The sequence below is a fragment of the Pezoporus flaviventris genome, unplaced genomic scaffold (assembly GCF_033815535.1).
Source record: "Pezoporus flaviventris isolate CSIRO_AGI_PZ_B2104156 unplaced genomic scaffold, CSIRO_AGI_Pfla_v1 ptg000485l, whole genome shotgun sequence".
Lineage (NCBI taxonomy): Eukaryota > Metazoa > Chordata > Aves > Psittaciformes > Psittacidae > Pezoporus > Pezoporus flaviventris.
Window position 1 is genome coordinate 483 of NW_026893032.1, and position 23,371 is coordinate 23,853.

General features: G+C 60.9%; 1 protein-coding gene across 1 annotated transcript; it reads right to left on the bottom strand.

The window, feature by feature from the left end:
• Nucleotides 1-558: 558 nt before the first annotated feature.
• Nucleotides 559-22,748, bottom strand: POLD1 (DNA polymerase delta 1, catalytic subunit). The gene is made up of 15 exons (XM_061443705.1): nt 22,661-22,748; nt 21,778-21,865; nt 21,482-21,598; nt 19,447-19,560; nt 18,632-18,779; nt 17,800-17,895; nt 16,394-16,531; nt 15,523-15,698; nt 13,353-13,505; nt 10,601-10,703; nt 7,157-7,289; nt 4,699-4,815; nt 2,875-2,927; nt 2,024-2,121; nt 559-663 (listed from the first exon to the last, which is right to left on the bottom strand). Exons 1-15 carry the CDS (start codon nt 22,746-22,748, stop codon nt 567-569), a joined length of 1,719 nt encoding a protein of 572 aa, XP_061299689.1. The 3' UTR covers nt 559-566.
• Nucleotides 22,749-23,371: the final 623 nt, after the last annotated feature.

Below are 23,371 nucleotides of genomic sequence, written 5' to 3' on the forward strand. Positions count from 1 at the left end.
GCCCCATAGCGCCTCATAGAGCCCTATAGCGCCCTACAGAGCCCCATAGCCCCCCATAGAGCCCCACTGAGCCCCATAGCGCTCCATAGCGCCTCATAGAGCCCCATAGGCCCCTTAGAGCCCCATTGAGCCCCATAGCGCCTCATAGAGCCCACTAGAGCCCCATAGCCCCCCATAGAGCCCCATGGAGCCCCATAGCGCCCCACATCCCCGTCACCTCCATGATGCAGTTCCCCGCCGCCGCCTCCGCCATCTTGTCCGCTGCCCCCCCCCCGGCCCGGGCCGCGCTCCTTTTATAGCGTGGGCGGAGCCGGGCCCGCCCCCTCCGCGCCTCCCCATTGGCCGCCGCTTCCCCGCCGCGCGCCGCCATTGGCCCGGCGCTGGCGTCCATCAACGAGCGAAACCCCGCCCATGGCGAGGGGAGGGGGGGAAGGAAGAGCGCCGCCTAGCGGCTCGGAGGACCCCCCCCCCCCCCCTTGAGCCCCATAGATAAAGCGCAGCCCAATGGGTTTCTATGGGGCGTTTATTGAACGTGGGGGGCGCCCCCCAAGTGTGGGGCGGGGGGGTCACCAGGAGGGGGCCCCGAAGCGCGCCACGAGCGCCTGCTGAGCGTCCAGGTCCTTCTGCACCTTGCGCCGCATGTAAAATATGGGGCAGTCCCGGCTGGGGGGAGGGATCAATGGGGGTCAGGGGGGGTGGGGGTCAATGGGGGTCAGTGGGGATCAATGGGGTCAGGGGGGTGGGGGTCAATGGGGGTCAGTGGGGATCAATGGGGGTCAGGGGGGGTGGGGGTCAATGGGGGTCAGTAGGGGATGGGGGGAATGGGGGGATGGGGGAGGGGGGATGGGGGGGTGGGGATGGGGGGCATGGGGGGATTGGGGGACAATGGGGATCAATGGGGTAATGGGGGGGAGGGGGGTCAGGGGGGGATGGGGGCCAATGGGGGTCAATGGGGGAGAGGGGGAGGGGGGGATGGGGGGACAATGGGGGGATGGGCGGGATGGGGGTCGGGGGGGGATGGGGGGTGGGGATGGGGGGCATGGGGGGGAGGGGGGGGATTGGGGGACAATGGGGGGATGGGGGGGTGGGGATGGGGGGCATGGGGGGAGGGGGGGATTGGGGGACAATGGGGATCAATGGGGGGAATGGGGGTCAGGGGGGATGGGGGCCAATGGGGGTCAATGGGGGGAGGCAGTTGGGGGGGGATGGGGGAGAGGGGGTCAGTGGGGGATGGGGATTAATGGGGGTTAATGGGGGGAGGGGGTCGGGGGGGATGGGGGGTGGGGGTCAGTGGGGGGGATGGGGGGAATGGGGATTAATGGGGTAATGGGGGGGAGGGGGGCCAATGGGCGGGATGGGAATGGGGGGATGGGGGTCAGTGGGGGATGGGGGGAATGGGGGGACAATGGGGAGGATGGGGGATAGGCATTAATGGGGTAATTGGGGGGGATGGGGATAGGGGGATGTCAGTGGGGCTTAATGGCTCAATGGGCTCAGTGGGGCTCAAGGGGACTGAATGGGCTCAATGGGGCTCTGTGGGGCTCTATGGGCTCTATGGGGCTGTATGGGGCTCTATGGGGCTGTATGGGCTCTATGGGCTCTATGTGTGCTATGGGTCTCTATGTGCGCTATGGGGCTCTCTGGGTCTCAATGGGCTCTCTGGGTCTCTATGGGGCTCTCTGGGTCTCAATGAGCTCTATGGGTCTCTATGGGGCTCTATGGGTCTCAATGGGTCTCTATGGGTCTCTATGGGTCTCTATGGTCTCTATGGGTCTCTATGGGTCTCTATGTGTCTCTATGGGTCTCTATGGGTCTCTATGGGTCTCTATGGGTCTCTATGGTCTCTATGGGTCTCTATGGGTCTCTATGTGTCTCTATGGGTCTCTATGGGTCTCTATGGTCTCTATGTGTCTCTATGGGTCTCAATGGTCTCTATGGGTCTCTATGGGTCTCTATGGGTCTCTATAGGTCTCTATGGGTCTCTATGGGTCTCAATGGTCTCTCTGGGTCGGTAGGGGCGCACCTGGTGCACAGCACGTCCTGGTGCAGGGCGCTCTGGCACCGCTGGCACTGGCTCCAGAGGCGGGAGAAGCGCTGCTCCAGCGCCGCCAGCGCCCCCACCTGGCGCGGAGGGCACTGAGACCCCACGGACCCCATAGCCCCCCCATAGACCCCATGGACCCCCCATAGACCCCATGGACCCCCCCATAGCCCCCCCATAGACCCCATGGACCCCCCCATAGACCCCCCCATAGACCCCCTATAGACCCCATAGCCCCCCATAGACCCCCAATAGGCCCCATAGACCCCTCCCCAGATCCCATAGCCCCCCCATAGCCCCCATAGCCCCCGTAGACCCCACAGCCCCCCCTATAGACCCCCATAGACCCCATGGACCCCACCACAGCCCCCCCTATAGACCCCCCATAGACCCCATGGACCCCCCCATAGCCCCCCCCATAGACCCCCTGTAGACCCCCCATAGCCCCCACAGACCCTCCTACAGACCCACTGACCCCATAGACCCCCCCATAGACCCCATGGACCCCCCCATAGACCCCATGGTCCCCCCTAGACCCCATAGACCCCCCTATAGACCCCCATAGCCCCCCTACAGACCCCCCCATAGACCCCATGGACCCCTATAGACCCCACAGACCCCCCTATAGACCCCTCTATAGACCCCATAGACTCCCCCATAGACCCCACAGACCCCCCTATAGACCCCTCTATAGACCCCATAGACTCCCCATAGACCCCATGGACCCCCCTATAGACCTCATAGACCCCCTGCAGACGCCCCTATAGACCCCATAGACCCCCCATAGCCCCCTATAGACCCCACATAGACCCCATAGCCCCCCCCCCCATCACCTCCTTCTGGTAGAGCTCAGCCTCGCGCTGGCGGCAGAAATCACAGACGGCTCCTGGGGGGGGGAGACAATGGGGGCAGTTATGGGGCAATGGGGGGCAGCTATGGGGCAATGGGGGCAGTTATGGGGCAATGGGGGCAGCTATGGGGCAATGGGGGGCAGTTATGGGGCAATGGGGGGCAGCTATGGGGCAATGGGGGGCAGTTATGGGGCAATGGGGGGCAGCTATGGGGTAATGGGGCAGTTATGGGGCAATGGGGGGCAGTTATGGGGCAATGGGGGGCAGCTATGGGGCAATGGGGGGCAGTTATGGGGCAATGGGGGGCAGCTATGGGGTAATGGGGCAGTTATGGGGCAATGGGGGGGCAGTTATGGGGCAATGGGGGGCAGCTATGGGGCAATGGGGCAGTGGGGCAGTTATGGGGCAGTGGGGCAGTTATGGGGCAATGGGGCAGTTATGGGGCAATGGGGGGCAGCTATGGGGCAATGGGGGGCAGTTATGGGGCAATGGGGGGCAGTTATGGGGCAATGGGGGGCAGCTATGGGGCAATGGGGGGCAGTTATGGGGCAATGGGGGGCAGCTATGGGGCAATGGGGGGCAGTTATGGGGCAATGGGGGGCAGCTATGGGGCAATGGGGGGCAGTTATGGGGCAATGGGGGGCAGCTATGGGGTAATGGGGCAGTTATGGGGCAATGGGGGGGCAGTTATGGGGCAATGGGGGGCAGCTATGGGGCAATGGGGCAGTTATGAGACAGTTATGGGGCAATGGGGGGCAGTTATGGGGCAATGGGGCAGTTATGGGGCAATGGGGGGCAGTTATGGGGCAATGGGGGGCAGCTACAGGGCAACGGGGCAGTTATGGGGCAATGGGGGCAGTTATGGGGCAATGGTGCAGTTATGGGGTAATGGGGCAGTTACGGGGCAATGGGGCAGTTATGGGGCAATGGGGGGCAGTTATGGGGTAATGGGGCAGTTATGGGGCAATAAGCAGCAATAGGGGGAAGTTATGGGGCAATAAAGGGCAATGGGAGACAGTTATGGGGCAATGGGGGAAAATAAGGGGCAGTGGAGGGAAATAAGGGGCAGGCCTAGGGCAATAAGGGGCAATGGGGGCAGTTATGGGGCAATGGGGGGCAGTTATGGGGCAGTTATGGGGTAATGGGGCAGTTACGGGGCAATGGGGGCGGTTATGGGGCAATAAGCAGCAATAGGGGGAAGTTATGGGGCAATAAAGGGCAATGGGAGACAGTTATGGGGCAATGGGGGAAAATAAGGGGCAGTGGAGGGAAATAAGGGGCAGGTATAGGGCAATAAGGGGCAAAGGGGGCAGTTATGGGGCAATGGGGGCAAACAAGCAGCAATGGGGGGCAGGTATAGGGCAATAAGGGGCAATGGGGAGCAATGGGGGCAATAAAGGGGCAATGGGGGCAGCTATGGGGCAATGGGGGCAATGGGGAGCAATGGGGGCAATAAAGGGGCAATGGGGGCAGCTATGGGGCAATGGGGGCAATAAGGGGCAATAAAGGGGCAATGGGGGACAGCTATGGGGCAATGGGGGCAATAAAGGGGCAATGGGGACAGCTATGGGGCAATGGGGGCAATAAAGGGGCAATGGGGGGCAGCTATGGGGCAATGGGGGCAGCTATGGGGCGATGTGGGGCAATGGGACGCTCCCATTGTTCCCTATGGGGGGGTTCCCCTGCCCCATCCCATGACCCCCAATGGGCAGCGCTCAGCGGCTCCCCCTAACGTTGCTCTATGGCACAGCCCCAGCCGGGACGCTCCCATTGCTCCCTATGGGGGGAACCCGGCCCCCCCCTCACCCTGCCGCTGTAGTACGGCCCGGCAGCCCACGCACGTGCTGCGCCGCGTGGCGAAGGCCAAGACCCCGCCCCCGACCTGCGCCGTCAGCAGCGTCTTAGAGCGGGTGTGAGCGCCCCCTGCGGGACAGGCGGGGAAACCCCGCGGTCAGGGGGGGGATAAAGTTGCGGGACAGGCGGGGAAACCCCGCGGTCAGGGGGGGGATAAAGGGGGGGACCCCCCCCCAATGAGCCCCCCCCATTGGGGTATAAAGGGGGAACCCCCCCATTGGGGTATAAAGGTATAAAGGGACCCCCCCAATGAGCCCCCCCATTGAGTTATAAAGGGGGGCCCCCCATTGGGTTATAAAGGGAACCCCCCCAATGAGCCCCCCATAGGGTTATAAAGGGGGGACCCCCCCATTGGGTTATAAAAGGGACCCCCAATGACCCCCCCATTGGGTTATAAAGGGGGAACCCCCCAATTGGGGTCAATGGGGAGACCCCATTGAGTTATAAAGGGGGGGCCCCCCATTGGGTTATAAAGGGGACCCCCCCAATGGGTTAGAAAGGGGACCCCCCAATGACCCCCCCATTGGGATATAAAGGGGACCCCCCATTGGGTTCAGTGGGGGCCCCCCAATGACCCCCTCCATTGGGATATAAAGGGGACCCCCCCGATGACCCCCCCATTGGGTTATAAAGGGGACCCCCCCAATGAGTTATAAAGGGGACCCCCCCAATGACCCCCCATTGGGTTATAAAGGGGACCCCCCCAATGACCCCCCCATTGAGTTATAAAGGGGACCCCCAATGAGCCCCCCCATAGGGTTATAAAGGGGACTCCCCCATTGGGTTATAAAGGAGACCCCCCCAATGAGCCCCCCATTGGGGTATAAAGGGGACCCCCCGATGACCCCCCCATTGGGTTATAAAGGGGACCCCCCCTTGGGTTCAGTGGGGGCCCCCCAATGACCCCTCCATTGGGGTCAATGGGGACCCCCCCACATTAGGCTATAAATGGGGACCCCCTAAAGGGAGATTTGGGTCAGATTTGGGGCACTTGGGGTCAGTTTGGGGCTGGTTTTGGGGTGTTTCAGGTCAATTTGGGGGCGTTTTGGGGTATTTTGATCGGTTTTGGGGTGTTTCAGGTCAGTTTTGGGGTGTTTGGTCAGTTTTGGGGTGTTTTGGTCAGTTTTGGGGTATTTTGGTCAGTTTTGGGGTGTTTTGGACTGGTTTTGGGGTATTTTGGTCAGTTTTGGGGTGTTTTGGTCAGTTTTGGGGTGTTTTGGACTGGTTTTGGGGTATTTTGGTCAGTTTTGGGGTGTTTTGGACTGGTTTTGGGGTATTTTGGTCAGTTTTGGGGTGTTTTGGTCAGTTTTGGGGTATTTTGGTCAGTTTTGGGGTGTTTTGGTCAGTTTTGGGGTATTTTGGTCAGTTTTGGGGTGTTTTGGTCAGTTTTGGGGTATTTTGGTCAGTTTTGGGGTGTTTTGGTCAGTTTTGGGGTATTTTGGTCAGTTTTGGGGCATTTTGGTCAGTTTTGGGGTATTTTGGTCAGTTTTGGGCTGTTTTTGGGGTATTTTTGTCCGTTTTGGGGTATTTTGGTCGGTTTTGGGGTATTTTTGTCAGTTTTGGGCTGGTTTTGGGGTATTTTGGTCAGTTTTGGGGTGTTTTTGGGCTGTTTTTTGGTGTTTTGGGGCTGTTTTTTGGTGTTTTTTGGTGTTTTTGGGCTGTTTTTTTGGTGTTTTTTGGTGTTTTTGGGCTGTTTTTTGGTGTTTTTTGGTGGTTTTGGGCTGTTTTTTGGTGTTTTGGGGCTGTTTTTTGGTGTTTTTTGGTGGTTTTGGGCTGTTTCTTGGTGGTTTTGGGCTGTTTTTTTGGTGTTTTGGGGCTGTTTTTTGGTGTTTTGGTGTTTTTTGGTGTTTTTGGGGCTGTTTGTTGGTGTTTTGGGCTGTTTTTTGGTGGTTTTGGGCTGTTTTTTGGTGTTTTGGGCTGTTTTTTGGTGTTTTTTGGTGTTTTGGGGCTGTTTTTGGTGGTTTTGGGGCTGTTTTTTGGTGTTTTTTGGTGTTTTTGGGCTGGTTTTTGGTGTTTTTGGGGCTGTTTTTTGGTTGTTTTTTGGTGTTTTTGGGCTGTTTTTTGGTGTTTTTGGTGTTTTTTGTGTGTTTTGGGCTGTTTTTTGGTGTTTTTGGGCTGTTTTTTTGGTGTTTTTGTGGTTTTGGCTGTTTTTTGGTGGTTTTTGGTGTTTTTGGCTGTTTTTTGGTGTTTTGGGCTGTTTTTTGGTGTTTTTGGTGGTTTTGGGCTTGTTTTTTGGTGTTTTGGGGCTGTTTTTTGGTGTTTTTGGGCTGTTTTTTGGTGTTTTTGGTGTTTTTTGGTGTTTTGGGGCTGTTTTTTGGTGTTTTTGGGCTGTTTTGGGTCAGTTTTGGGGCTGTTTTTGGTGTTTTTGGTGTCTGTGTGCTGCGGGTGCGTTCCTGCTGCCCCCTCTCACGCAGCAGGATGCTCTCGGCGCGGCCCTCGCCCAGGATGGGCTCGAAGATGCGCAGCAGCGGCTTCCCCAGCTGCTGCTCCACGTAGTAGCGGCTGTCGATGGGCAGGTTGTGCTCCAGCGCGTACAGCGGGTCCTGCGCCCCACGGACACACACACCCATTGGGACCCATTGGGAACCATTGGGACCCATTGGGAACCATTGAGACCCATTGGGAACCATTGAGACCCATTGGGAACCATTGAGAACCATTGGCAACCATTGAGAACCATTGGGAACCATTGGGAACCATTGGGAACCATTGGGACCCATTGGGAACCATTGGGACCCATTGAGACCCATTGGGACCCATTGAGACCCATTGGGAACCACTGAGACCCATTGGGAACCATTGGGAACCACTGAGACCCATTGGGAACCATTGGGACCCATTGAGACCCATTGAGACCCATTGAGACCCATTGAGACCCATTGAGACCCATTGAGAACCATTGGGACCCACTGAGACCCATTGAGACCCATTGAGACCCATTGAGAACCATTGAGACCCATTGGGAACCATTGAGACCCATTGAGCCCCACGGACCCACTGAGACCCATTGGGACCCATTGAGACCCATTGAGACCCACTGAGACCCATTGGGACCCATTGAGACCCATTGGGAACCATTGGGACCCATTGGGACCCACTGAGACCCATTGGGACCCATTGAGACCCATTGAGACCCACTGAGACCCATTGGGACCCATTGAGACCCATTGGGAACCATGGGAACCATTGGGACCCATTGGGACCCACTGAGACCCATTGGGAACCATTGAGACCCATTGGGAACCATTGAGAACCATTGGGACCCATTGAGACCCATTGGGAACCATTGGGAACCATTGGGAACCATTGGGACCCATTGAGACCCATTGGGAACCATTGGGAACCATTGGGAACCACTGAGACCCATTGGGAACCATTGGGAACCATTGGGAACCATTGGGAACCACTGAGACCCATTGAGAACCATTGGGACCCACTGAGACCCACTGAGACCCATTGGGAACCATTGGGAACCATTGGCAACCATTGGGAACCACTGAGACCCATTGAGACCCATTGGGAACCATTGGGAACCATTGGGAACCATTGGGAACCATTGGGAACCACTGAGACCCATTGGGAACCATTGGGAACCATTGGGAACCATTGGGAACCACTGAGACCCATTGGGAACCATTGGGAACCATTGGGAACCATTGGGAACCACTGAGACCCATTGAGAACCATTGGGACCCACTGAGACCCACTGAGACCCATTGGGAACCATTGGGAACCATTGGCAACCATTGGGAACCACTGAGACCCATTGAGACCCATTGGGAACCATTGGAACCATTGGGAACCATTGGGAACCATTGGGAACCACTGAGACCCATTGGGAACCATTGGGAACCATTGGGAACCATTGGGAACCACTGAGACCCATTGGGAACCATTGGGAACCATTGGGAACCATTGGGAACCATTGAGACCCATTGGGAACCATTGGGAACCATTGGCAACCATTGGGAACCATTGGGAACCATTGGGAACCATTGGGGAACCATTGAGACCCATTGGGAACCATTGGGAACCATTGGGAACCATTGGGAACCATTGGCAACCATTGGGAACCATTGGGAACCATTGGGAACCATTGGGAACCATTGGGAACCATTGGCAACCATTGGGAACCATTGGGAACCATTGAGACCCATTGGGAACCATTGGGAACCATTGGGAACCATTGGGACCCATTGAGCCCCACGGACCCACTGAGCCCCATGGAGCCCCATTGAGACCCATGGACACACTGCCCCCTATGGGACCCACTGAGCCCCATGGGACCCACTGAGCCCCCATTGCCCCCTATGGGACCCGCTCCCCATTGCCCCCCATGGGTCCCACTCCCCATTGATCCCTATGGGTCCCACTCCCCATTGATCCCTATGGGTCCCGTTCCCCATTGATCCCCATGGGTCCCGTTCCCCATTGCCCCCCATGGGTCCCACTCCCCATTGATCCCTATGGGTCCTGCTCCCCATTGCCCCCCATGGGTCCCACTCCCCATTGATCCCTATGGGTCCCGCTCCCCCATCGCCCCCCATGGGTCCCGCTCCCCATTGATCCCCATGGGTCCCGCTCCCCATTGATCCCTATGGATCCCGCTCCCCATCGCCCCCCATGGGTCCCGCTCCCCATCGCCCCCCATGGGTCCCGCTCCCCATTGATCCCCATGGGTCCCGCTCCCCATTGATCCCTATGGATCCCGCTCCCCATCGCCCCCCATGGGTCCCGCTCCCCATTGATCCCCATGGGTCCCGCTCCCCATTGATCCCTACGGGTCCCGCTCCCCATTGATCCCTATGGGTCCCGCTCCCCATTGATCCCTATGGGTCCCGCTCCCCATTGCCCCCCATGGGTCCCGCTCCCCATTGATCCCTATGGGTCCCGCTCCCCATTGATCCCTATGGGTCCCGCTCCCCATTGCCCCCCATGGGTCCTGCTCCCCATTGATCCCTATGGGTCCCGCTCCCCATTGATCCCTATGGGTCCCGCTCCCCATTGCCCCCCATGGGTCCTGCTCCCCATTGATCCCTATGGGTCCCGCTCCCCATTACCCCCATGGGTCCTGCTCCCCATTGATCCCCATGGGTCCCGCTCCCCATTGATCCCCATGGGTCCCGCTCCCCATCACCCCCCATGGGTCCCGCTCCCCATTAATCCCTATGGGTCCCGCTCCCCATCACCCCCCATGGGTCCCGCTCCCCATTGATCCCCATGGGTCCCGCTCCCTATTGATCCCTATGGGTCCCGCTCCCCATTGATCCCCATGGGTCCCGCTCCCCATTGATCCTATGGGTCCCGCTCCCCATTGATCCCCATGGGTCCCGCTCCCCATTGCCCCCCATGGGTCCCGCTCCCCATTGATCCCCATGGGTCCCGCTCCCCATTGATCCCTACGGGTCCCGCTCCCCATTGATCCCCATGGGTCCCGCTCCCCATTGATCCCTATGGGTCCCGCTCCCCATTGATCCCTATGGGTCCCGCTCCCCATCGCCCCCCATGGGTCCCGCTCCCCATTGATCCCTACGGGTCCCGCTCCCCATTGCCCCCCATGGGTCCCGCTCCCCATTGCCCCCCATGGGTCCCGCTCCCCATTGATCCCCTTGGTCCCCGCTCCCCATCGCCCCCCATGGGTCCCGCTCCCCATTGATCCCCATGGGTCCCGCTCCCCATTGATCCCTATGGGTCCCGCTCCCCATCACCCCCCATGGGTCCCGCTCCCCATTGATCCCTATGGGTCCCGCTCCCCATTGATCCCTACGGGTCCCGCTCCCCATTGATCCCTACGGGTCCCGCTCCCCATTGATCCCTATGGGTCCCGCTCCCCATTGATCCCTATGGGACCCACCTCGGACCTGGTGTAGGCGGCCGCCCCCTTGGCCCCGGTGACGATGACGTAGGGGACGCGGTCACCCAGGGCCGGGGCGCTGCCGGGGTCCCGCTGCCGCATCCTGGGGGGCAATGGGGGGCAATGGGGGGCAGCTGTGGGGCAGCTGTGGGGGGCTATGGGGGTGTCAATGGGGATGGCAATGGGGCAATGGGGGGCAGCTGTGGGGGGCTATGGGGGCTATGGGCGGTGTCAATGGGGATGGCAATGGGGCAATGGGGGCAGCTGTGGGGGGCTATGGGGGGCTATGGGGGTGTCAATGGGGATGGCAATGGGGCAATGGGGGGCAGCTGTGGGGCAGCTGTGGGGGGCTATGGGGGGGCTATGGGGGGTGGCAATGGGGATGGCAATGGGGGGCAATGGGGGGCAGCTGTGGGGGGCTATGGGGGGCTATGGGGGGTGTCAATGGGGATGGCAATGGGCAATGGGGGGCAGCTGTGGGGCAGCTGTGGGGGGCTATGGGGGGTGTCAATGGGGATGGCAATGGGGGGCAATGGGGGGCAGCTGTGGGGGGCTATGGGGGCTATGGGGGGTGTCAATGGGGATGGCAATGGGGCAATGGGGGGCAGCTGGGGGGGGCTATGGGGGGGCTATGGGGGGCTATGGGGGGTGTCTATGGGGATGGCAATGGGGCAATGGGGGGCAGCTGTGGGGCAGCTGTGGGGCAGCTGTGGGGGTGTCTATGGGGATGGCAATGGGGCAATGGGGGGCAGCTGTGGGGGGCTATGGGGGGGCTATGGGGGGCAGCTGTGGGGCAGCTGTGGGGGGCTATGGGGGGTGTCAATGGGGATGGCAATGGGGCAATGGGGGGCTATGGGGGGTGTCTATGGGGATGGCAATTGGGGCAATGGGGGGCTATGGGGGGTGTCTATGGGGATGGCAATGGGGCTATAGGGGGCAGCTATAGGGGGGTATAGGGGGTGTCTATAGGGGGGCTATAGGGGTATCAATGGGGATGGCAATGGGGGCTATAGGGGTCTCTAGGGGGTGGCAATGGGGGCTATATGGGGCAGCTATAGGGGGGCTATAGGGGGTGTCTATAGGGATGGCCATGGGGGCTATAGGGGGTCCCTATAGGGGGTCTATAGAGGGTATCAATGGGGATGGCAATGGGGCTATAGGGGGCAGCTAGGGGGGTATAGGGAGTCTCTATAGGGGGTCTATAGGGGTATCAATGGGGATTGCAATGGGGGCTATAGGGGTGTCTATGGGGGTGCCAATGGAGGTCTATAATGGGGGTCTATAGGGGTTTATAGGGGTGGCCATAGGGGGTGTCCATAGGGGGGTGTCCATAGATATCTATGGGGCGCCTATGGGGGTGTCTATGGGGTGTCCATTGGTGTCTATGGGGTGCCTATGGGGTGTCCATTGGTGTCTATGGGGTGTCCATGGGTGCCTATGGGGTCTCTATGGGGTGTCTATGGGTGTCCATGGGGTCTCTATGGGGTGTCCATAGGTCTCTATGGGGTCTCTATGGGGTCCTATGGGGTGACTATGGGGTCTTCCCCTATGGGTGCCTCTGGGGCTCTATGGGGTGTCCATGGGGTCTCTATGGGGTCTCTATGGGGTGTCCATGGGTCCCTATGGGGTGTCCATGGGGTGTCTATGGGGTCCTATGGGGTGTCCCATGGGTCCCTATGGGGTGTCTATTATGGGGTGGCTATGGGGTCCCTATGGGGTGTCCATGGGTCCCTATGGGGTGTCTATGGGGTTTCTATGGGGTCTCTATGGGGTTTCTATGGGGTTTCTATGGGGTCCCTATGGGGTGTCCATGGGTCCCTATGGGTGTCCATGGGTGTCTATGGGGTGTCCATGGGTCCCTATGGGGTGTCTATGGGGTCTCTATGGGGTGTCTATGGGGTCCCTATGGGTGTCCATGGGGTCCCTATGGGTGTCCATGGGTCCCTATGGGTGTCCATGGGTGTCTATGGGGTGTCCATGGGTCCCTATGGGGTGTCTATGGGGTCTCTATGAGGTGTCTATGGGGTCCCTATGGGTGTCCATGGGGTCCCTATGGGGTGTCCATGGGTCCCTATGGGTGTCCATGGGTGTCTATGGGGTGTCCATGGGTCCCTATGGGGTGTCTATGGGGTCTCTATGGGGTGTCTATGGGGTCCCTATGGGTGTCCATGGGGTCCCTATGGGGTGTCCATGGGTCCCTATGGGTGTCCATGGGTGTCTATGGGGTGTCCATGGGTCCCTATGGGGTGTCTATGGGGTCTCTATGGGGTTTCTATGGGGTCCCTATGGGGTGTCCATGGGTCCCTATGGGGTCCCTATGGGGTGTCTATGGGGTCTCTATGGGGTTTCTATGGGGTCCCTATGGGGTGTCCATGGGTCCCTATGGGGTTTCTATGGGGTGTCTATGGGGTGTCCATGGGGTCCCTACGGGTCCCTATGGGGTTTCTATGGGGTCCCTATGGGGTGTCCCTGGGTCCCTATGGGGTTTCTATGGGGTCCCTATGGGGTGTCCATGGGTCCCTATGGGGTGTCCATGGGGTCCCTATGGGGTTTCTATGGGGTTTCTATGGGGTTTCTATGGGGTCCCTATGGGGTGTCTATGGGGTCTCTATGGGGTTTCTATGGGGTCCCTATGGGGTGTCCCTGGGTCCCTATGGGGTTTCTATGGGGTCCCTATGGGGTGTCCCTGGGTCCCTATGGGGTTTCTATGGGGTCCCTATGGGGTGTCCCTGGGTCCCTATGGGGCGCCCACCTCTGGGCCAGGCTGACGTGGGGCTGGGGGGCGGCGTAGTCGCGTGCGGCGCGGGTCAGCTCCTTGGTGATCACGAGCTGGGAGAGGTCCAGGCGGTCACAGAGCAGGTCCGAGATCACCTCCTGCGCGTGCAGCACCGCCCCCGCCGGGTCCCTGCCCCACAGCGACCCACGGAGCATCACTGACCCATAGCGAGCATCACTGACCCATAGAGCATCACTGACCCATAGAGCATCACTGACCCATAGCGAGCTTCACTGACCCATAGAGCATCACTGACCCACAGCAAACATCACTGACCCATAGAGCATCACTGACCCATAGAGCATCACTGACCCACAGCAAACATCACTGACCCATAGAGCATCACTGACCCATAGCGACCCACAGAGCATCACTGACCCATAGAGAGCTTCACTGACCCATAGAGAGCTTCACTGACCCATAGAGCATCACTGACCCACAGAGCATCACTGACCCATAGCGAGCATCACTGACCCATAGAGCATCACTGACCCATAGCGACCCACAGAGCATCACTGACCCATAGAGCATCACTGACCCATAGCGACCCACAGAGCATCACTGACCCATAGAGCATCACTGACCCCATAGAGCATCACTGACCCATAGAGCATCACTGACCCATAGCGACCCACAGAGCATCACTGACCATAGCGACCCACAGAGAGCATCACTGACCCATAGAGCATCACTGACCCATAGAGAGCATCACTGACCCATAGCGAGCTTCACTGACCCATAGCGACCCACAGAGCATCACTGACCCATAGAGCATCACTGACCCATAGAGAGCTTCACTGACCCATAGCGAGCATCACTGACCCATAGAGCATCACTGACCCACAGAGAGCTTCACTGACCCATAGAGAGCATCACTGACCCATAGCGAGCCATAGTGACCCACAGCAAACATCACTGACCCATAGCGAGCATCACTGACCCATAGCGAGCATCACTGACCCATAGCGAGCCATAGTGACCCACAGCAAACATCACTGACCCATAGCGAGCATCACTGACCCATAGAGCATCACTGACCCATAGCGAGCATCACTGACCCATAGCGAGCCATAGTGACCCACAGCAAACATCACTGACCCATAGCGACCCACAGAGCATCACTGACCCATAGAGCATCACTGACCCATAGAGAGCATCACTGACCCATAGCAAACATCACTGACCCATAGCGACCCACAGAGCATCACTGACCCATAGAGAGCTTCACTGACCATAGAGCATCACTGACCCATAGCGAGCATCACTGACCCATAGAGCATCACTGACCCATAGAGCATCACTGACCCATAGCGACCCACAGAGCATCACTGACCCATAGAGAGCATCACTGACCCATAGAGCATCACTGACCCATAGAGAGCATCACTGACCCATAGAGAGCATCACTGACTGACCCATAGAGAGCATCACTGACCCATAGAGCATCACTGACCCAAAGAGCATCACTGACCCATAGCGACCCACAGCGAACATCACTGCCCCACACCGCCCCCCATCTCCCCCTATCCTGCCCCACACCGCCCCCCATCTCCCCCTATCCCGCCTCATAGCACCCCCCATCTCCCCATATCCCGCTCCATAGCGCCCCCATCTCCCCATATCCTGCCCCATAGCGCCCCCCATCTCCCCCTATCCCGCCCCATAGCGCCCCCCATCTCCCCCTATCCCGCCCCATAGCACCCCCCATCTCCCCATATCCTGCCCCACACCGCCCCCCATCTCCCCCATCCCACCCCATAGTGCCCCCCTCTCCCCATATCCTGCTCCATAGCGCCCCCCATCTCCCCCTATCCCGCTCCATAGCGCACCCCATCTCCCCATATCCCGCCCCATAGCGCACCCCATCTCCCCATATCCTGCCCCATAGCGCCCCCATCTCCCCCTATCCCGCCCCATAGCGCCCTCCATCTCCCCCTATCCCGCCCCATAGCGCCCCCCACTCTCCCCTATCCCGCCCCATAGCGCCCTCCATCTCCCCCTATCCCACCCCATAGCGCCCTCCATCTCCCCCTATCCCGCCCTCCATCTCCCCATATCCTGCCCCATCCCGCCCCATAGCGCCCCCCACACTGCCCCCCATCTCTCCCCCATCCCGCCCCATAGCGCCCCCCATAGCTCCCCCCACCGGTGCAGGAGGATGCGGCGCAGACACGCCGTGACGAGGTTGGCCGCCAGGGGGCAGTTGTCCCTGCGCACCGCCTCCAGCCCCTTGCAGTCCAGCGCGGGCGCGGCCGCGGGGCCCGACGGGAAACAGAGCCCAGCGTAGCGCTTCTTGCTGATGAGCAGGTAGGGGCAGTACACCTGGGGGGCACCCCATAGAGACCATAGGGACACATAGAGATACATAGGGACCATAGGGACACATAGGGACCCATAGAGACCCATAGAGACCCCATAGGGACCATAGAGACCCATAGGGACCATAGGGACACATAGGGACCCCATAGAGACCCATAGAGACACATAGGGACCATAGGGACACATAGAGATACATAGAGACCCCATAGGGACACATAGAGACCCATAGAGACCCATAGAGACCCATAGAGACACATAGGGACCCATAGAGACCATAGAGACCCATAGAGACCCATAGAGACCCATAGAGACACATAGGGACCCATAGAGACCATAGAGACCCATAGAGACCCATAGCGACCCATAGAGACCCATAGAGACACATAGGGACCCATAGGGACACATAGAGACACATAGAGACACATAGAGACCCATAGGGACCCATAGGGACACATAGAGACCCATAGAGACCCATAGAGACCCATAGGGACCATAGGGACACATAGAGACCCATAGAGACCCATAGCGAGACCCATAGCGACTCATATCCCCCATACCCCCCATAGCGCCCCATAGCCCCCCCAGCCCCATAGCGCCCCATAGTGCCCCCAGCCCCATAGCGCCCCATATCCCCCCCCAGCCCCATAGCGCCCCATAGCCCCCCCCAGCCCCATAGCGCCCCACAGCTCCGTGCTGACCTTCTCGAACTGGAGCCGGATGGGGGCAGGGAAGTGCTCGGACACCCAGGCCGCGACCTCGTGCCCCATGGCCATGGCCTCGGGCACCGTGGGCACCCCCAGGCGGCACATGACCGAGTCCGTGTCCCCATAGATCACCTGGGGGGCAGAGAGACCCATAGGGACCCATAGGGACCCATAGGGATACACAGGGACCCATAGGGACCCATAGGGACATGACCGAGTCCGTGTCCCCATAGATCACCTGGGGGGCAGAGAGACCCATAGGGACCCATAGGGACCCATAGGGACACACAGGGACCCATAGGGACCCATAGGGACATGACCGAGTCCGTGTCCCCATAGATCACCTGGGGGGCAGAGAGACCCATAGGGACCCATAGGGACCCATAGGGACCCATAGGGACATGACCGAGTCCGTGTCCCCATAGATCACCTGGGGGGCAGAGAGACCCATAGGGACCCATAGGGACCCATAGGGATACACAGGGACCCATAGGGATACATAGGGACATGACAGAGTCCGTGTCCCACATAGTCCCCCAATAGCCCCCCATAGCCCCCCATAGCCCGCCCCATAGCCCCCCATAGCCCCCATAGCCCACCCCATAGCCCACCCCATAGCCCCCCATAGCCCCCATAGCCCCCCATAGCCCCCCATTGCCCCCCATAGCCCACCCCCTAGCCCACCCCATAGCCCCCCACAGCCCACCCCATACCCCGCCCCATATCCCCCCATAGCCCGCCCCATAGCCCACCCCATAGCCCACCCCATAGCCCCCCCATAGCCCCCATAGCCCACCCCATAGCCCACCCCATAGCCCACCCCATAGCCACCCATAGCCCCCATAGCCCGCCCCATAGCCCCCCATAGCCCCCCATAGACCACCCCATAGCCCCCATATCCCCCCATAGCCCCCATAGCCCACCCCATAGCCCCCCACAGCCCACCCCATATCCCGCCCCATATCCCCCCATAGTCCGCCCCATAGCCCCCATAGCCCACCCCATAGCCCGCCCCATAGCCCCCCATAGCCCGCCCCATAGCCCCCATAGCCCACCCCCATAGCCCCCCATAGCCCGCCCCATAGCCCACCCCATAGCCCGCCCCATAGCCCCCCATAGCCCACCCCATAGCCCACCCCATAGCCCGCCCCATAGCCCACCCCATAGCCCGCCCCATAGCCCCCCATAGCCCCCCATAGCCCACCCCATAGCCCCCCATAGCCCCCCATAGCCCCCATAGCCCCCCATAGCCCACCCCATAGCCCGCCCCATAGCCCCCATAGCCCCCCATAGCCCGCCCCCATATCCCCCCACAGCCCACCCCATAGCCCGCCCCATACCCCGCCCCATATCCCCCCATAGCCCACCCCATAGCCCGCCCCATAGCCCCCCAGCCCCACCTTGGCATCGGCCGGGAAGCCCTGGGCCAGGCAGTACCGGCTCTCCACCAGCTGCTTCGTGCGCTCGATCATCTGGCGCCCGAAGGCCGTCACGCTCTGGGGGGAGAGCGCTGCTATGGGGCGCTATGGGGCGCTATGGGGCTATGGGGCTATGGGGCTATGGGGGCTATGGGGGCTATGGGGGCTATGGGGGCTATGGGGGCTATGGGGCTATGGGGCGCTATGGGGCTATGGGGGCTATGGGGGCTATGGGGCTATGGGGGCTATGGGGCTATGGGGGCTATGGGGGCTATGGGGCTATGGGGGCTATGGGGCGCTATGGGGCTATGGGGGCTATGGGGGCTATGGGGCTATGGGGACTATGGGGCTATGGGGGCTATGGGGCTATGGGGGCTATGGGGGCTATGGGGGCTATGGGGGCTATGGCGCTATGGGGCTATGGGGGCTATGGGGCTATGGGGCACTATGGGGTGCTATGGGGCACTATGGGTGCTATGGGGCACTATGGGAGCTATGGGGGCTATGGGGCTCTACGGGTGCTATGGGGCGCTATGGGTGCTATGGGGTGCTATGGGTCTCTATGGGTCTCTATGGTTTCTATGGGTCTCTATGGGTCCCTATGGGTCCCTATGGGTCTCTATGGGTCTCTATGGGTCCCTATGTGTCTCTATGTGTCTCTATGGGTCTCTATGTGTCTCTATGGGTCCCTATGTGTCCCTATGTGTCTCTATGGTCCCTATGTGTCTCTATGGGTCCCTATGTGTCTCTATGGGTCTCTATGGGTCCCTATGGGTCCCTATGGTCCCTATGGTCTCTATGGGGCAGGCCTCACCTGGCTGACCTCCAGGCACGGCAGCCGCCCCGCCTGCGCCCCCGTGAAGCCGTACACGGAGTTGGCGCTGACCTTGAGCGCCCCCTGGCGGCCCTGCAGCACCTGGCACCGCCCCGCGTCCTGCTCCTGCGCCAGCGCCTGCTTCACCCTGCGGCCCCGCGGCCCATGGGGACACATAGAGACACATAGACCACAAGACCCATAGACCCCATAGACCCCATAGAGCCCACAGAGCCCCATAGAGCCCATAGAGACCCACAGAGACCCACAGACCCCACAGACCCCACAGACCCCATAGAGCCCAATAGAGACCCATAGACACCATAGAGCCCCATAGAGACCCACAGACCCCACAGACCCCATAGACCCCACAGACCCCATAGAGCCCATAGAGCCCCATAGACCCCACAGACCCCCATAGACCCCATAGACCCCACAGAGCCCCACAGACCCCATAGACCCTACAGACCCCATAGAGCCCCATAAGACCCCACAGACCCCATAGACCCCACAGACCCCACAGAGCCCCATAGACCCCACAGAGCCCCATAGACCCCATAGCGCCCCATAGACCCCATAGACCCCACAGACCCCACAGAGCCCCATAGACCCTACAGAGCCCCATAGACCCCATAGCACCCCATAGAACCCCATAGACCCCACAGAGCCCCATAGACCCCACAGACCCCATAGACCCCACAGACCCCACAGAGCCCCATAGACCCCACAGAGCCCCATAGACCCCATAGCACCCCATAGAACCCCATAGAGCCCACAGAGCCCCATAGAACCCCATAGCGCCCCATAGCCCCCACCTGCTCCGAGCTTCCAGCAGCCCCTCCAGCACCTTTGGGAGCAGCCCCCGGCGCACCTTGGAAGTGACAAAGAGCTCCCCCGAGGGCGTCCGGATGTAATCAGTGGGGCCCAGCCTGGGGACGGGATGTGGGGGGTGCGCTATGGGGTCTATGGGGTGTGTGCGCTGTGGGGTGTGCGCTATGGGGTGTGCGCTATGGGGTGGGCGCTATGGGGTCTATGGGGTGTGCGTGCTATGGGGTGGGCGCTATGGGGTGTGCGCTATGGGGTCTATGGGGTGTGTGCGCTGTGGGGTGTGCGCTATGGGGTGTGCGCTATGGGGTGGGCGCTATGGGGTCTATGGGGTGTGTGCTATGGGGTGTGCGCTATGGGGTCTATGGGGTGTGTGCTATGGGGTGTGCGCTATGGGGTGTGCGCTATGGGGTCTATGGGGTGTGCGCGCTATGGGGTGGGCGCTATGGGGTCTATGGGGTGTGTGCGCTATGGGGTGTGCGCTATGGGGTGTGCGCTATAGGGTCTATGGGGTGTGGGGTCTATGGGGTGTGGGGTCTATGGGGTGTGCGCTATGGGGTGTGCGCTATGGGGCGTGGGGTCTATGGGGTGTGCACTATGGGGTGGGCGCTATGGGGTGTGCGCTATGGGGTGTGGGGTCTATGGGGTGTGCGCTATGGGGGGTGCGCTATGGGGTGTGGGGTCTATGGGGTGTGCACTATGGGGTGTGCGCTATGGGGTGTGTGCTATGGGGTGTGCGCTATGGGGGGTGCACTATGGGGTGTGTGCTATGGGGGGTGCGCTATGGGGGTGCGCTATGGGGTGGGCACTATGGGGTCTATGGGGTGTGTGCTCTATGGGGTGTGCGCTATGGGGTGGGCGCTATGGGGTGTGCACTATGGGGTGTGGAGTCTATGGGGTGGGCGCTATGGGGTGTGCGCTATGGGGTGTGGGGTCTATGGGGTGGGCGCTATGGGGTGGGCGCTATGGGGCGTGGGGTCTATGGGGTGGGCACTATGGGGTGTGCTCTATGGGGTGTGGGGTCTATGGGGTGGGCGCTATGGGGTGTGCGCTATGGGGTGGGCGCTATGGGGTGTGCGCTATGGGGTGCGCGCTATGGGGTGGGCGCTATGGGGTGTGCGCTATGGGGTGGGCGCTATGGGGGGTGCGCTATGGGGGGGTGCGCTATGGGGTGTGCGCTATGGGGTGTGCGCTGTGGGGTGGGCACTGTGGGGGGTGTGCTATGGGGCACACGCTGTGGGGCGCACGCTATGGGTTGCGCACTATGGGGCACACGCTGTGGGGTGCACGCTATGGGTTGCACACTATGGGGCACACGCTGTGGGGTGCACGCTATGGGTTGCACACTATGGGGCACACGCTGTGGGGCGCGCTGTGGGGCACACACTCTAGGGCGCGCTGTGGGGCGCATGCTATGGGGCACGCTGTGGGGCACACACTCTAGGGCGTGCTGTGGGGCACATGCTGTGGGGTGCGCTGTGGGGCACACACTCTAGGGCGCGCTGTGGGGCGCATGCTATGGGGCGCGCGGTGGGGCACACGCTGTGGGTTGCGCTATGGGGCACACGCTGTGGGGCGCGCTGTGGGGCACACGCTATGGGGCACATGCTCTGGGTTGCGCTATGGGGCACACGCTGTGGGGCGTGCTGTGGGGCACACGCTCTGGGTTGCGCTATGGGGCACACGCTGTGGGGCGCGCTATGGGGCACACGCTATGGGGCACATGCTCTGGGTTGCGCTATGGGGCACACGCTGTGGGGCGCGCTGTGGGGCACACGCTCTGGGTTGCGCTATGGGGCACACGCTATGGGGCACACGCTCTGGGGCACATGCTGTGGGGCGTGCTGTGGGGCACACGCTCTGGGTTGCGCTCTGGGGCACACGCTGTGGGGCGCGCTATGGGGCACACGCTCTGGGGCACATGCTGTGGGGCGTGCTGTGGGGCACATGCTCTGGGTTGCGCTATGGGGCACACGCTCTGGGTTGCGCTATGGGGCGCGCTATGGGGCAGCCCCCCGGCCGTACCCGAAGCGCTGCACGCCCCCCGGCGGCAGCAGGGTGCTGTAGCACAGGTTGTGCGCCATCATGATGGACGGGTACAGGGAGCAGAAGTCCAGCGTCACGATGGGAACGTCGTAGTACCTGGGGGGCAGGGGGGCAATGGGGGCGATGGGGGGCAATGGGGGGTAATGGGGGTAATGAGGGTAAGGGGGCAGTGGGGGGCAATGGGGGTAATGGGGGCAATGGGGGGCAATAGCAGGGTGGGGGTATGGGGGGCAATGGGGTAATGGGGGTCAATGGGGGCTCAGCCCCACACTCACCCCTTGAGGGGCTCAATCACGGTGGCCCCTTCGTAGTCCTCGCCCCCTCGGCCTTCACCACCGGCATCAGCATGTCCTCGCTCATGGCCTGGCCCCACAGATGGGGGTCAGCGCCCCACATGTGGACCCACTGCCCCCATAGACAGCCCAATGCCCCATTGATAACACAGTGCCTCATTGATAACACAGTGCCCCATTGATAACCAATGCCCCATTGATAACACAGGGCCCCATTGATAACCAATGCCCCATTGATAACACAGGGCCCCATTGATATCCAATGCCCCATTGATAACCAATGCCCCATTGATAACACAGGGCTCCATTGATAACCAATGCCCCATTGATAACACAGGGCCCCATTGATAACCAGTGCCCCATTGATAACCAATGCCCCATTGATAACACAGGGCCCCATTGATAACCAATGCCCCATTGATAACACAGGGCCCCATTGATAACACAGTGCCCCATTGATAACACAGGGCCCCATTGATAACCAATGCCCCATTGATAACCAATGCCCCATTGATAACACAGGGCCCCACTGATAACCAATGCCCCACTGATAACACAGGGCTCCATTGATAACCAATGCCCCATTGATAACACAGGGCCCCATTGATAACCAATGCCCCACTGATAACCAATGCCCCATTGATAACACAGTGCCCCGCTGATACCCAGCCCCATAGCCCCCACACCCCACATCCTGCCCCATAAGCAAACCTGCCTCAGGAGCTGCGCCGCCACCTTGGCCTGCTGGCCGCGGGTCAGGATGGTGCTGAGCGGGACCCCATAGCCCCACACCCCACATCCTGCCCCACATCCAGCCCCACATCCCAGCCCCACATCCTGCCCCACATCCCGCCCCACATCCCACCTGCCGCAGGAGCTGCGCCGCCACCTTGGCCTGCTGGCCGCGGGTCAGGATGGTGCTGAGCGGGACCCCATAGCCCCACACCCCACATCCAGCCCCACATCCCAGCCCCACATCTTGCCCCACATCCCAGCCCCACATCCCAGCCCCACATCCCAGCCCCACATCCCGCCCCACATCCCAGCCCCACATCCCGCCCCACATCCCACCTGCCGCAGGAGCTGCGCCGCCACCTTGGCCTGCTGGCCGCGGGTCAGGATGGTGCTGAGCGGGACCCCATAGCCCCACACCCCACATCCCAGCCCCACACCCCAGCCCCACATCCAGCCCCACATCCCAGCCCCACATCCCAGCCCCACATCCAGCCCCACATCCAGCCCCACATCCCGCCCCACATCCCGCCCCACATCCCAGCCCCACATCCCAGCCCCACATCCAGCCCCACATCCTGCCCCACATCCTGCCCCACATCCAGCCCCACATCCAGCCCCACATCCCAGCCCCACATCCCGCCCCACATCCAGCCCCACATCCTGCCCCACATCCCGCCCCACATCCCGCCCCACATCCCAGCCCCACATCCCGCCCCACATCCCACCTGCCGCAGGAGCTGCGCCGCCACCTTGGCCTGCTGGCCGTGGGTCAGGATGGTGCTGAGCGGGACCCCATAGCCCCACACCCCACATCCAGCCCCACATCCCAGCCCCACATCCA

Bases quoted from the DNA above. Each gene is read 5' to 3' on its own strand.
- POLD1 (XM_061443705.1), bottom strand. From the start codon at position 22,748: ATGTGGGGTGTGGGGCTATGGGGTCCCGCTCAGCACCATCCTGACCCG. The intron at 16,532-17,799 runs GTGGGGCTGGGG...TCTGCCCCCCAG, and splicing joins GCTTCCCGGCCGATGCCAAG to GTGATCTATGGGGACACGGA. The intron at 10,704-13,352 runs GTGGGCGCCCCA...ATTGCCCCCCAG, and splicing joins CACGTCAGCCTGGCCCAGAG to GATGCGGCAGCGGGACCCCG.